Source organism: Patella vulgata, chromosome 4 (genome assembly GCF_932274485.2).
Source record: "Patella vulgata chromosome 4, xgPatVulg1.2, whole genome shotgun sequence".
Lineage (NCBI taxonomy): Eukaryota > Metazoa > Mollusca > Gastropoda > Patellidae > Patella > Patella vulgata.
In genome coordinates this window covers 56,214,823-56,230,906 of record NC_065882.2, presented here as the reverse complement: position 1 = coordinate 56,230,906, position 16,084 = coordinate 56,214,823, and the positions used below count along the sequence as shown (strand labels likewise).

General features: G+C 35.1%; 1 protein-coding gene across 1 annotated transcript in view; it reads right to left on the bottom strand.

The window, feature by feature from the left end:
* The window catches only part of LOC126817341 (BDNF/NT-3 growth factors receptor), a 67,899-nt gene that overhangs the window by 25,124 nt on the left and 26,691 nt on the right, over positions 1–16,084 (bottom strand). Inside the window, exons 3-5 of the mRNA XM_050544223.2 lie at positions 4,927–5,001; positions 2,814–2,885; positions 1,507–1,572 (exon numbers count right to left, since the gene is read on the bottom strand). Of these exons, the coding sequence (XP_050400180.2) occupies positions 1,507–1,572; positions 2,814–2,885; positions 4,927–5,001 (213 nt within the window). The remainder of the gene's footprint in view (positions 1–1,506; positions 1,573–2,813; positions 2,886–4,926; positions 5,002–16,084) is intronic.

Genomic DNA, 16,084 nt, shown 5'->3' with positions numbered 1-16,084 from the left:
ACATTTACAAGAATACTAAAGGTTTAGTTCATAAAGCCCATTGAAGTGCAGTCGAAATCACAAATTCCGAAAGCTGAATTCGATGCAGTATTAGCAGGCCAATACTTCATGATTCTAAATACTCAAATTAATTTCAGTCAGTTTTTCTGTTGTTTTACAAAGTAAATCAAATTGGTGATTTAACACTCTCCAAAGTAATAATATTCAAATATCATTCCTGAATTCAAAGAACTAAATCCAAATAAAACGTAATGCATTTATACGCCTGTTGGGTATTTGTACATATATATTTCAATTGTGTGCGTGTGTAGTGTGAAAAACAAATTCTCAAAAATAGCCTCTTTTCAGATTCCATTCAAACTTCATCTAAATTTAGATTCTAAAATCAATTATGTGTTATTAGAACTATACACATTATTTACTTCATGTTGGTATAAAGTAATTCCAGATAAAACCACAAGCTCTATTTTCGCCATGCAAATATCGTATCTCGACAAATTTGTTCAAACGTGTCATTAGTGCTCATAGTGGAACGAGCGGTGAGTGAGTGTATTGTAAGCGTCTTCTTAATTTGGAATTATATTAAGTCTCAAAGGACACTTTTTTAAATTATACATTTTGATGGATCTGTATATCGCATTATTTCTCTTTCAGAATAAGGGGATTGGGTGGTCGATTGGTTAGCGCATGCGCGCTGTATTATAAGGTCTGTCATTAAGTGGTTTCGATTCCCCGGGTATACGTGACAAGGACTAGGGTCCTTTTTTTCCTGGATCCGCCGGTTTCCTCCCACAGCTAAAGACCCCTATGCACAAGGGAATTATTGAAATAAAATTGAACCATTATGTTAGTCTCGAAATGACCTACTCTCTCTCTCTCTCTCTCTCTCTCTCTCTCTTAGAATAAAAAAATAACACAAATCTATTGTCATTGCAGTATGTTTTAATACACCACCTGGTTATCTGTGGGAGTTCTACCTGTCTCCAATTTGTAATAGGTCACAAGTAGTAGACAGCTGGGTTTAATGAGTTTGTTACTCTAGGTTGAACACATCTTATAAAGATATTATTTATACGTTTCAAATAAGCACCATTGAAATATTTCAGGGTTCAGTAAGAGTCATCCCGAGGCAACACAGCGGTATCTTTGTTTCTTTTTAAATTCACATTTTATAGTCCGAAGGCTAGCAGCCACTTTCCTTTTAAAATTGAAAAAATAAATGCCGAAAGATGTTATTTAGATAGTAATCTAGGTAAGAAGCCCTCCATGATCACGTATCCAAATGAGTTATTCTTCAAAGCTGACTGACGTATAGGACAGAAAATGGTAACGCCATGAATCGAAAAGAAACTAAAGGAAACTTTAGATGATGACTGATCGATTTGAATCATTTTAATATGCATTTTGCTAAGACTACTTTCTAGTGTCCGTGGACTAAATGTCAGCATTGTGGTGATGAAAAAACTTTATTTGGTTATAGGCTCTATTGGTATACATAATACTTACAATATTTTTAAAGGTAAATCAAGCAGTTTCCTTGAAACACTGTTCAATTGATTATTGTGTAATTTTCTGAAGAAAAATAAATAAGTTACATAACATAAAGACAATAAAAAGGGAAAAATTACTACAACACGTTTAGATTAAATTCCACGCACATAGTCACTCAAATTGATATAATTTATGTTTTGTTTGTGCTGTTCACTGAAACAGTTCCGCCCCATCATGGCTAATAGTACAATTGGGAGCTGACATATGTGGCAATATGTGTTTCTGTTTGAACTCGAGATTTTTAAGTTTCCAATGAACACTGTTCATTAGGTATTTCGTTAATTAATATATCGGAATAAGATGGTGGTAGGAATGTTTGCATGCATAAAGCAAAGTCCAAAACTTGTTGAATTTTGCTCAACTCTATCTATCGGAAACGCAAAATTTGGGGGTGTAGTTGAAAAGTGATCAGAACACTGGAATATCGACTAGAAAATTCCCGATTCGAATCCAGGCGTTGACCGAGAAAAACCTTTGGAAATATCCAAGTCCGGTCTTCCCTCTTGTGACACTGACAAAGAAAATATACCTAGTCCCCTGTGCGTTTAAAAGAACTCCTGGGGGAAGAGTGAACGGATACGCGACTGTTTGGGCAAGATGCTCCTGCCTCGCATTTATCTCAAAATGACGCAAACGGTATTTCTAATTCAATAGGGTTGCGTCTTATCCCACTCAGTTTTAAAATTACATCGATGACATTGTCCAGTACTAAAGTTGGTACGATAAAAAACATAGTCTCGATTATCCATTTTGGGATTTAATCAACAATGAGCGTTGAGCAGCAGATAGGATTTAAATCCAGTGAAACATACTAAATAACTCGGTGAATCACTTTAATCACAAATCACATCATGCTTTGAAATTGCCGCGAATCGATTGTGTGGGGAGATCGCAGATAAATCTGTGATTTGAGATACAAACATATTAATTTCGATACGGATTTTTTGTAGGTTTTCTTTTTTTCTTCTTCTTTTTTTTATGACCAAAAGTACAATCCATTAAATTCTTTAAAAAAAACCGTAGTCTGCAGAAGGTTTACAAAAAAATTGGACGGGCGCAGGTGGCGGATATATACTCTTCAAAAAAAGTAGGGGATATTGAAATGCAAATACCTATGCAGGTTGTGATATGATAAATAGTCATGGACACTTGACATGCTTTGAGAGTATGTTCACAGATGAAGACGGAAGACGCCACACAAAAGATTCTACAAAGGTAAAAGCACACAGTTACTTGTTTTTGGACTATGACTTAAAACTTACATGCTTTCCAATTTCTTGTTCTTCAAAAAGGCATCTCTTGATATTGTGGTTAAACGACTTGATTGTATTTCTCTGAAAGTGATTTACAATATATCTATACAATAATTGATAATAGAATATATATATATCGATATTGAAAAACACGGCCTAGTTCTGTTTCACCTTCTGATTACTTGCTGGCAATAATGATCTCTTTTATTTTCCAAATGTCATACTTTATTAGTATTGAAACATTAAATCACGACAAGTAATAAAGTTATCGATTACTAAAAGTAATTTTGATTTAGCACGGAATGGTATTTGTAAAGACGTAACATGGGCCGATCGGAGTGCACGTCCTGAAATATAAAGAGCTGTTAAACAATGTTCCAATGGCATTTTCTATGGTTGTTCAATTAGAGCCATTGTTGACCGGGTTATTGCCCTTCCTGAAAAAAACTTGATAACAGGCTATAGACAGCAAAACTTTTAACCACAGTTCATGAAACATATATAGTACGAATCAGTACACCGTGGTTGTGGGTCTTATTTGATATTTACAGGTTCAGTATTTCAAAATCTCTTAACAAGCTAAATATACTATCGTGTTTCTTTTAAACGCAATGGGTCCAGATTCCTATCAGTGTACCTATTGTGTATGTACTACGTTTCGACTGCTGGTGTTTTAACCCTAACCAGTTAATTCCTATTTAATATTTGAAACGAAGCCTTCTTTTTAAATTATAGCAGAAATCCATCGATTGTTCTTATATTGTCCCTGTTCCAGATTTCAATCAATATGGCATTAAAGGATACGTTTGGGAAAATGTCAAGAGTTTTAGTTTATATTTTCAGTTGTTTTGTATTCCAAACTTTTTTAACCTATAATCTTATAATCACATATCTTAACAGGGAATCATAAAGTGAAGTGATTTAGTGGTGTGATCTATCTGATGTTCCTACACATTACAGCCTACATAAGGTACTGGGGTTATGACCGTCTGTACTGTTATAATAATCATGATGAAATTGTGACAATTGATCAAGAATGTAAGAGAGTGGGTAGCAGTGTATTAATACCATTTGATCAACAAGGGGGATATTTCAATTTAAACATCCTTTTGTGAAAACCTGGAAAATCAAAAGGGGTCATAAAGGGGTCATATTTAGCGCCATGCTGAGCACATCTTAATATTAGATGACAACTTCAGAATGTGTACATGTTTGGTTATGTGGAGTTACTGTCGCAGACAATCTTTATACGCAACCCTTTTCGGCTAATATATAGAATATCCTAATCGAGAGACGAGCGTAGGGTATCACAAACCGCTACTCGCTAGTGATTGGACCGGTTAGAGGCTTTCAGGTGTAAGCTAGTGGTACTATCAACTTGCAGGTATGTAAACTCTGCCATAGAGACAAACCGGCTTACACAAAAGCCAATCAGTTATACGATCCGGACTTAAGCGTGCTTGATTAACAGTTATTACAACCTATAAAAGATATTTTATACATTTATGAAAATACTTACAATCTGATTAACGTATGATAAATAACAATATACTTTATAGATCTTAGAAATAATGGAAATTAGATATACATGACATGTAATATACCAAAATTTGCAAAATATAATTCTTTATATTATGGTTAATAAATTGAAATGAATACTATAACATGATAATTATTAGGAATGATTATATATGTATACGATTACTTATCGTTGCATTTGCAAATATAAATAATCCATAAATTCCTGGCTATTACACCGTTTATCCCGTAAAATAACAGAATTAAGTCCATTTTAGAATGCAATGGAATAAAGATCTCATCCCTAAATTTAATGGAACTTCCTGGCCATTCCATGGTTTATTCCGTAAAATAACCGAATTAAGTCTATTATAGAAGGGAATTTAATAAAACATTTTATCCCCAAATTTCACGGAAATTTCCTGTTTAATACTGAATATTCCATAGAAATACATAAAACACGTAATTTGCAGAAATAATTCACACTTTTAACACAATTTCTCGAAAAAAGCCATCGATTAACAGAAAAAAGGAGTTAAACTACGAAATTCGGCCACATAAAAATGGATATTTTTTACAGTGTGGGTAACAAATTAAAACTCACATGCTTTCAAGATTAATATAATCTTTTAAGTCGTCATCTGTTAACTGAGTAAAATCATTTTGGTTTGCTATAAATCTGAAAGTATAAAATGACAAGAGCATTTGAAAGAAATACTAAAAAATATCTACCAAAATGTAAGGACGTACCGAATAATGTTTGCCATCTAAATGAGAAAATATATAAAGAGTCAATTGGGATAGATAGTTGACAGCCTTTTAAAAAATGGCATATTTCTTTCAAGACAAAAAGGTTACAAGGAAGCAACTTAACACAATCAGTACACGCAATAATATCGGTGACTAAAAAAAAAAACATTTTATCAATACCAACTACACATAAATCTTGTTAATAATCCCCGATTTGCACAATACCGATAACTGCTACAATCACATAAATAACCAGATCAACTGAACTATTTTATTGACCTACAATATTGTTGGTGTTATCATTAGTTATCTTCGTTTCAGGAAACGGTATTAGACAATCTGTATTTGTTTTTTTTTTAAAGAACAGCGATCATTGAAACACCAACAGTGCGAAGGATGAAGCCAGTTATTGATATTGGGATTCTCTACGCGCTCATGTCTGGCTAGTGGCACCAAAAAATAATATGGACTTTGGGTGATCCTGCGCATTTCATAGTTGTAAATTAGATTATAATCCTAAACAATTGAATCATCGAGATAATGCAACTATGCAAAAATTACCGCTATGTTTCGTGAAATGAAATAGGGTTTAACGTTCTACTGTTCAGCTCCGAACTGGGCTAATGAAGACGGGCATACGCCATACAGTGTGCTATGAGGGTAAATTTAGCCCGGACAGCGGCACTACGGCCTACTCTTATATCGAATTCCAACTGTCAAGGGATCTTTTACGTGCACGCCAATGTGTACGCGGGACCTCGGTTTTTCGTCCCACCCGAACGACTAGACAGCTGTCCTTGCAAGGCCCTCCGTCCTGCATCACTGACAAGGGGGAACCACGCCGGAAAATCTGGATGAACTTTCTCGGCCTATGAAATAATGATGAAAATAAAACATCAAAGCATGCTTTATCAAATTTTTCATAATTCTTTGACATATTTTTATAATGAGACACGATTATCTACATCATTACCCAGTGAATTGAAAGAACAATGACCCCTGTCGTGCATCAATCTGATTAAAATACAGATCTATATTTCGTTTCGTTTTTTTATACTTTCGAACTATTTAAACGAAATGAAATAGGATCTGTGCTTTAACCAGATTGGTCGTACATTAGAAAGACTGCAGGACATCTTCAATGTCCTCATAATAATGAATGAAATAAAATATTTAAAAGCATTCGTCTAATCTTGCTTATCTCAAGACGAATGTCGTTTTAAAATATGACACAATTTCTGTACGACGTAATTCATTGTGGTTTTTTAAACGGAAAATTTTTCCATTGTTGTGATAAAGGCATTTTTTGGTGCAGTCTGGAAAGGTTTTCGGTTAGTTTCTATCAACGGTAATCGGCACTAGTTCCACGTGGTTTTCTAGTGTCGTGTCTTCTTTTGGGCGACATTGATGTGCCCGTAGAAGTTTGGCAGTTGGAATTCCAAATATAGTAGACGGATAAGCCGCTGCCTAGTTATAAATTCCTTCATAGCACTCTGCGCTGCGTATGCCCATCTTCATTATTCCAGTTTCATAGCTGAAGGTGAATTCAGCTGATATCTGATGGCTGACATCATGGCGTCATACATTGGATTAATATCAAACGATGTAAATGATTAAAGATTGGGTGTTACATGATATCGATCGCTGTTTCTATTTATAATATTTACTTTTTATTTTGGAACACATTACTTCACTGATTGAATGCATGAATAGTATAACTAAATAGAAATTGCATAAAAGATAGATATATCAATTGGAATAGCACTATCCCTCTCGAAAGGCCGGAAATAAGAAATTATTTATTATTCTGTATCGGGTGTCAAGGAAATAAAATGGGATTTAACGTACTACTGTTCTGCTCCGACTGTGCTAATCAAAACGGACATACGCCATAAGGGGAATTGTGCCCAGATAGCGGTTCTTATATAGAATTCTAACTGCCAAGGAGACTTTTGCGTACACTCCAATGTGTTCACGGAACCTCGGTTTTATATCCCGTTCGAATGACTAAACGCTGTCCCTTGCCAGGCACTCTGTCCTGCACCACTGACGAGAGGAACCAAGCAGGTACATCCCGACGAACTTTCACGGCGAACGCATGGATCTAGCACCAGGTTAGTGGGCAAACGTCTTTCTCACTGAGTCACCGTGACTCAACTATCGGATGTCAAGGATATCGTTCTACAATACTCAGAACAAGATTTAAAATTTTAAGCAAACATTTCACAGTTGCTTGAAAGAAATGTATGCAAGAATACCAATAAAACTGATGGAAGAGGTTGTTTTTGTTAATGATGTTATTAGAAAGTACATGATATCGAACTCGGATATTATTATGAATGATTTAGTTCGTCAACATTACATAAATTGGACAATCATTGACCAGTACCTTGAGGTGGCGACCATATAATAAATTAACAACAATTACACTTTGTAAAACAATCTGATCAAAATACAGATCTATATTGCGTTTCATTTTTTTAAACTAACTTTCGATGCCCTACACTACATGAAGATCTGACGACAAGTTGTACTCGGAGGTCGTATCAGGGGTCGTACGAGCGACTTTTGACCCTATGACGTCAGCGTTGACGTTTCTAGTGGTTTGCCCACAGCACCGTGCATGGCACGCCAAGAAGTCGCCGTAACAGACCGTTTCATTGGCTTATCCCTCACTTCAATCAAATCACAGGTAATATAACAACTCTTCCAGATCCTAGTGTAGTAAAGACAAATAAAACGAAATTTTGAACTATAAAAAACGAAGCAAAATAGGATCTGTGTTTTAATTGCCTTGTGAAACAGCTTCCGTAAAATAAAAATTATCTAAATTATCTCGAATGATTCCTATGTGTCTGTGCAATTATACCCCGCACAATAGCATCCCACCCACTTCAGGTTGTTTAGCAAAACAATTTCTTATATCCGGAGATCATTTGCACTGTTTATGTGACGCTGGATTATATTTGTCAGCTAATTTGCTAGCTAAAATAGTCATTAAATAGGCGGCATAGAGTAGCGAAAAACACATACCGGCGCTTTCATTAAAATCTGTCCATTCACAAAAGTAGCAATATAATTATGCTATCCATTCTTTTGTCGCGCTAATTAGTCTAGAAGGACAATATTGGCGTCAGCCATTATTACATATGTGGGAGAACTGGTTAAACATGTTAAAAATATAATTTTAACACAAAGACCATTGCTACGATAGATACGAAACGAAGATTTGAAGAAACGGAAGTGACGCAAAAAATGGAACACAAGAGTTATCCTTCTATATAACTGACTGAAGTAACGAGCGATAACAGATACATTCGCCTGTGTATCTGTTATCGCTTGTTACTTCAGTCAGTTATCTAGAAGGATAACGCGTCTTTTCCTTTTGCTTTCATCACTTCTACTTCTTCAAATCGTCGTTACTCATCTATCGTAGCAATGATCTTTGTGTTAGAATTAGCCAGTTCTATCACATATTATGTGATAATGGCTGACACTATATATTGTCCTTTAAGGCCAAATTACAAGCATATTTAAACAGAAACAGTATCACACTGACAAGTTGTCCACTTGTCATTGATTCAGGAAAGGGGACAGGGAGCTGGAAAGGACAATGACTAGTCGTTCAGATGGAACGAAAAACAATATTTGATGCAACAGAATGAATCGGATTGAACAACATGCAAGTGCAATTATTTAAGTTAACTCTATACAGTATTTCTACTTGAAAAGCTGTAAATAGATATGGCAAAACTAAATAATTGTGGTAATTGTAATGAAGAGAAACGAAATCGCGTCTTACTGTTCAGTGCCAACCGACATAATAAAGATGTGATACACCATGCATTATGCTGTAGGGGGAATTTTGCCAAAACAGCGACATTACGACCGACTCTTTTTTTCGAATTCTAATCGTCAAGATCTCTCGTATACACCAGCGTGTACACAGTATCTCAGTTTTACGTCCTATCCGAATAACTAGATGCTGCCCATGGCATACCCTAATTTGGACATTTCCTTAATTTCATCAGTAATTATATTGAAGGATTTAGTCAATTAGAATTGTGGACGTTAATAAGTCATATTCACATCACTTAAAGCCATGGACAGAGGCTGTCATTTCAGGTGTTGTTCTGGATCGGAAATGATATCTGCAGATCATCATTGATTGATTCATCAAGTACAGGAAGATTGAACGATAGCCTAGAGTCTATAACTTGATTTAAATTGTGTCTCTTATTACCAGCTGACAATGTATTATTATAGAAGATGGGATAACAACCGACCAGTTAAATATCTCGCGACACTATATTGTTAAGCTGAGAGGAAATCAATGAGTGATGAAAATAATGGACAGAACTAAACAAGCAATATTACAAAAAAAACAATCAAATTTTGAAAAAAGTATTAAGTCATTTATATAAAAATTCCTTAGAAATATAATTACAGTTTTAAGAATAGTTGAGTATAAAGGAGGATGAGTGGCTGTTCACAAAGAAAATAGATTACCTTTATGATAATGGTCAAAATTATCAGGTTTTTGTATATGAAATGTTCCTTGTGGCCCACGGACAAAGAGTGTTATCATCTTTTAAGTTTTTAACAGATAAATTGTTATCTTATCAATATAAAATATCAAAAAGTCTCGAGGTCATTGTCGGTTGAAAACCGTTTCTGGCTTTTACACGCATTAGCGTACTTAGTGAATTTACATGTACGTTTGAGTCTCCCCATTGACTTCAGTTTACATTAATGACATTTATTGGCCTATAACATCTTTTGAACATTCCAGTGATCTTAACCTTTATAACCACAACGGGGGGGGACGTATCGCAATAATCTGATAACGATATTTTAGGGGGGCCAAGGGAGTTTACGGGTAGTAGGCGATTACCTTATTTCTTGTCTGTTAAACCCTGATCCTTCCGCATCAATCAAAATCATTAATAGTTACCAAAACTTCCCAGACGGTGTAATTACAAATACGCCTCTTTAATGCAAGACCAAGCAATCAACAAATAAAGCCGTGCATAAGGGGTATGGGATGGGGGGGGGGGGGCTTTTAAACACAAAACAGCAAAATTTGAAAACCATGGAATGTTAAGGAATAAGAGATAGATAGATCCATGACTTTCGGGCAAGGCGAGGACCCATCTCCAGATTGTTCCAAGACTGTCAGTTAAACTGTTACAAGGATCCATGAGAATAACATGAAAATTGGAGACTAAATAACAGAAAAATGTAGCAAGCCTGAGAAAGTCAGCATCGGATGAAATAATACTCAAACAAAATGCTTGGGCAGACATACGAAGAAAACATCTTTGATCAACAGTATCATCAGAAAAAGAAAGTAAACTCCAACAAAATGGTATATTAAATGTAATCTTTTAGACGGGAACTGGACCCAAAGCGCTATTCATCTTGTTGTTCTTTATGTTCTCAGGGGTGACGTTCTTCGAAAAAGTTTAAGGCTCCGTCAATTCTAATACGATCGTATGAAACTGGGCACGTTTGTTCCTTCGATAATTGCGTGTCGATTGACGAACTTCGATATATCATATCACAATTCCAAAATTGTTGAATAACGCCATGATCGGTTCCTATTCATAGTACGCTCGTGTTTGTTTAGATTGATCCCAGAACTTTTACCAACAGCAAGATCATGACGCCCATTCACTGCTACATCGTAGTGATCGACGAAAAACAGTGAATCAAATGATTGTTAAAGTGAACATTTAAATATGCATTATGCAATGTAGCACCATAGGTCTTTTGTCTGAGGTGGAGAGCGGATTAGGGGATGATCGAGGCTAGCCGAAAATTTCATCAGAATGAAGCAATTAGGCTGAAATTTTTCAGCATTTTCTGTTTTCATTATCTATTTTTTAACTATTATAGCGAAAAATGTCAGCTCTTTATCTAACCCCCCTTAAGCTACTTCACAGTGAATCAAATGATTGTTAAAGTGGACATTTAAGCTTCTTTACATTAAAATCTACACCCACCCACACTACTTGGTAGATTAAAAGAAAGTCACAACTAAGTACTAGCTTAGCCTACTAATGTGACCAAATGTGACGGACAACCCGTTGTTTATTTTTACTTGGTTTTGATACATTTTATTTGTATTTTGTTTTCTCTTCTGTGGATATTAACAGTAGCCTACACAATGTATATGATGAATAATATCAATCTGATTAAAACCTGATTATTTCGTTTCGTTTTTTATAGTTCAAAATTTCTTTTTATTTGTCTGTACTACACTAGGATCTGGAAGAGTTGTTATATAACTTGCGTTCTGGATGGCGTGAGGGATTAGCCAATGAAACCATCTGTTACGGCGACTTCCTGGCGTGCGATGCATGGGTGTAGGCCATCGAAAGTGTAAAAAAACCCGAAACGAAGTATAGATCTGTATTTTATCTAGAGTGCAATAATAGGAAACTTGTCGAAATGTTGTGTTTATATAATACAATCAGTGATTGTTTCGCATAAAAATTGTGTTTTGTTTATGCGTTTCCGAATCGCTAAATGACACTTAAAGATTCTGTGGAAATGGACATAATTATTAATTAGACATTTATTCACATGGCAGGCCCATAATCAACTCTCTAGATCATCGGATAGTTTTGACTTTGAAAAATATCCGTTTCATTATCTGTTTTTAAACTATTTTAGCGAGAACTGTCATAATCGTTATCTAAATCTTACATAACCCCTGATCCATTATCTTTTAGTACAGATAATATACAAAATATGCTACAATAAGATGACAGCTCTGTAAACTGTTTGGAACTGATCCAGTTCAATTATTGATTTTCGATCATGTTTTTGTTTAGGAACTATTTAAAACCCACACAGTCTATGTCATAAACATGTTTTCGGCCAGACATAGCCTGCCATTACCATATTATTTTTTTATATTGACAAATTGTAAATGAAGATTAAACGCCCCATGTCGGGACATCTATTACTTTGCCTCGGCTTATTATGCATAAACGAATACTGGATAAAGATCTCCCCCGTCATTTCAAACAAAGATTATCTGTTCAAAGTCATAATACTTTTGCTGACAACACCGCGTGACTCAATGACTTTTTGTCATTGACGAAGAGAAAAATAGAATTATGGAAATGGTTTTATTTGTTAGCAACCTGATTAACTGCTCTCTTACTTAAAATACACATTATAATTACATTACGATGTTGAAATACGATTTTTGACAACGCCCTTCTTTTTAAGTAAGGAAACACGTCCAGAACCTTTTTAAGTGAGAGAGAGAGAGAGAGAGAGGGGGGTATACTTAATTGTTTCAATAATTCGCATGCTCTTGTGGGTCTTGGGTAATAGTAATGTCTAGATCGCGATTTTCATGACTTTACCTAAACGAACTGAAAATAACATTTACTTTAAATTTACATTTAGTTTGGAGTTGTTTTTGCAGGTATGTAACAGTAACTTTTTTAAAATATCGATTCTACAAAGAAACACATAACAAAATCGAAAAAAAAAATTAAACTTCAGTTGTTGGCACGTAAATTGATTAACTTTTCTGTGTTTTGTTGTTAATGTCGCAATAATTATTTTCCATTTTAATAGAAGAAAATGTTTGGATTTCTAATTTAACGTGACAGAATAACTGTCTTAATTAAACAAAAAACAGTGTAATTTGTTAATGTCATTATAAAATTGAACGAAAGAAGGTGAGCAATGGCGACGTTTCTCAACAGGTGTCTGGTTAATATATTGAGAAAGAATGATTGTCTAAATAAAACAATAACGTCATTTGTAAATTACGTTATAATACTTGACAGAAGGGTGTGGGTTGGCAATTGGCCGACATGTCGGGATAAGGTCAAAGATCGAATTTATTCTCACTTAGAAGTGTCATTATGTTACAATCCAATTATAGAATATACTACATATGATTATACAGATGATTGTGTTTTAACGGGAACTGGTTAATTTTTTAGGATGTATCTGTTTCGTAGTATTCGATCTGTTTCGCATTATACATTAACTTATAATCCAATAGAGGTGTGCTGAAATTCTTCAGTATCAGTTAAAACATGAAACTGGACACCTATACATGTTTTTGTGCTCATCAATTCAATATTTGGGAACACTTCCGGAAATACTTTAAAATGCATTTTTAAAGCTTATAATAAGGGCCCAGATTTCATGTTTAATGACTGAAAAAATACGCCGTGGGTGTAAAAATGAAAACTAAAGGATTTAATATTGCAGATAAAGAATCCCGCTTGACACCCCGACACTCTAGTTAAAGATTAAAGGTCAAGACCAACGATTTTAAACAAGGTTTCCATAAACCTTATATATATATATTAAGAAATACTCCCCTCTGTATTACAAGCAAAAAAGTTTTTGCAATCGAGAAATTAAATTTGATTAAAACCGGAAGTGATGTAATTGGTTCAACAAACTCGCTTACAAAAACTTTTTTGTTTGTTTTACAGGGGTATTTCTAAATATATATTTAAGATTTATGGAAGCCTTGTTGAAAATCGTTGGTCTTCCCCTTTTTTCATTCTTGTCACTCAATGGTCTATAGGCAATGACTGCGCTGACTTAAAAATCGTCTGTAGTACTCTATTTTAACATTTCCCACGCTTGATACGTAGAGAATTAAACTTGGAATATATTCGACTACTCGTGGGCTGCTGCAGATAATGACTGTTCTCGCTTGACACCACTATAGTACTTTATAGTACATGCTCTGTCGTATTCCTGTCTCATAATTTTCTAAAACAAATTTACAAAGTTTTTCATGTATATTGTTGGACTTAAATGTGAATGGATTGTTTTTTAAATTTAACATGAATTTCAGTCACGGATTTGATGAATTTTTTTCTGGAGTTATTAAAAACTACTAATTAGCTTTAATATGTGGATATTGAAAAAGTTATATTTATTTTTTCTGAATCGGAATTCTGAATTGGGATGTTAAAGAGGGACATAATGATACAAGGGTTTTTAGAAACTGGTCTGGTCGTAGTCCCATCATAATTCTACAAGTTATGTTACATTTTGGTTTTAGTGGAGATGTTTAAAATACACTTCATTTTAAAATAAACTAAACGATATTATTCTATAAGACACAGAGTGACTCATTAGGCATATCATGCAAACCAACGCTTAATAACATTTTCTCCCATAGTACGACGTAGTTGGCTACATCCGATTTTATTCTCATTTAAATGTCGTAAAAAATAATATGGCTAACATTGAAAGGGTGAAGAATCGATTCCCACCTACACTACAAGATTCACGTCTATTAATCAACTTTGGATTTACCTGTCTTTATTTCAGAATTTTAGATGAAATTACATCTAGAAAAACAGTTTAAAAAGTAGAGTGATTGGCATTTTGTCTTTTAATGGAAACGCTTGAGGGGACGAATGGTTAACGCGTGTGTGTTTGATCATAAGGTCTGTCATTGAGTCAAGTGGCGTGGTTTGGAATCCCCGCTTGTACGTTACGCGGAGTAGGATTGTTTTCCCAACCTCGTGGGTTTTCTCCGGGTACTCGGGTTTCCTCCCACTGCTAAAGATCCTTACGATCTAGCGAATTATTGAAATAAAATTGAACCATATGTTAGTCCTGAAATGGCCTAGTTTGTGTCGACTGAACGTTAAACCATTGGTTTCGAATCCCCACTTGTACGTAACAAGGAGTAGGGGCGTCTGTCCAACCTCGTGGGTTTTCTCCGGGCCCTCCGGTTTCCTCCCACTGTTAAAGACCCGTACGCGCTAGCGAATTATTGAAATAAAATTGAACCATATGTTGTCCCGAAATGACCTAGTTTATGTCGAGTGGACATTTTAAGACTGACATAGGCTAAATTTAATTTCTATGCTTAAAGTAGCTAAGTCTCTAACTCAATATCATCCAAAATCTTCAACATTGAAAACACGATTTATTTGTCAAATTAAATCAACATTCATGTTGTGATCTTACCGGAAAAAGATGGGCTTTTGATATCCAATATTTAAGACAAAATAAACATTTTACCATTGGTACACGTATCGTGTACCATAATGCGCTTCAGCCCCAGTTGTATCAAGAGACTCGAGGGACGAGGCTAGACACATTGCACCAAATCAAACGGCGTATGTAGACTGGAATAACCAGACGCTAGAAATTTGCACTCGCTTGAGACTGCTGGCTTTTTTCGCCGAACATAACTGATTTGAAATTGGAGTAAAAACGGAAACCATTGAATGTAAATCAGTTTATATACATTCATATTACAGTATTATATGCGTTGCGACCCACTTTTGTCAATTTCTAGATCCCAAATGTTAGCGATTTAGCTCCTTTAACTATACAATTGAAAGGGCCGACCGGGTTTCCGACTACTCTTCTTCGAAATCCACTTTCCAGGGGCCACCTGTGAGGACACCCCAAATGATTTTCTCGGCCACGCCTGGTTTCGAACCCGTTAGTTTCTCGTCGAGTTCATTACCACTTGCCTATCGATGCCACAGCATATAAATACAGTCAAACATACAACAACATGGTGGCCAAATCTGTTATCTGTACAGTAATCAACTTCCAATTGGCGTACAGGTAATGGTGGAATTGAATCAATAATTATTTTCACCACATTTTTTCTTTCTAATAACAATATGCATCAATTCACCCCTTTATTTGTTCGATTAGAATGGAAAGCATCATTGAATTTCATGTATAAAAAATAGCTTTAAAAATCAGACATAATTGGGCCTATGTGGTACATATAACGCAAATAAAGCAGACGGTGGATTTGGCGAAACCAATCCATTACGCTAAACTGGCTTACTAATATGGTAATCATTGTCAGTAGATAGAGACCGCAACAAGTGAAGGCTTTGACTTTATCGTCGATAGCTTAATATAATACTTCAACGAAACTCATAAAACAAGCTCTTAGGAGAATAAGATATTCATAAGGCAATCTTGTTGGGGCTAGATAGAGACAACGGGGTTTTTAGTCATGTCGGCTTGATCAA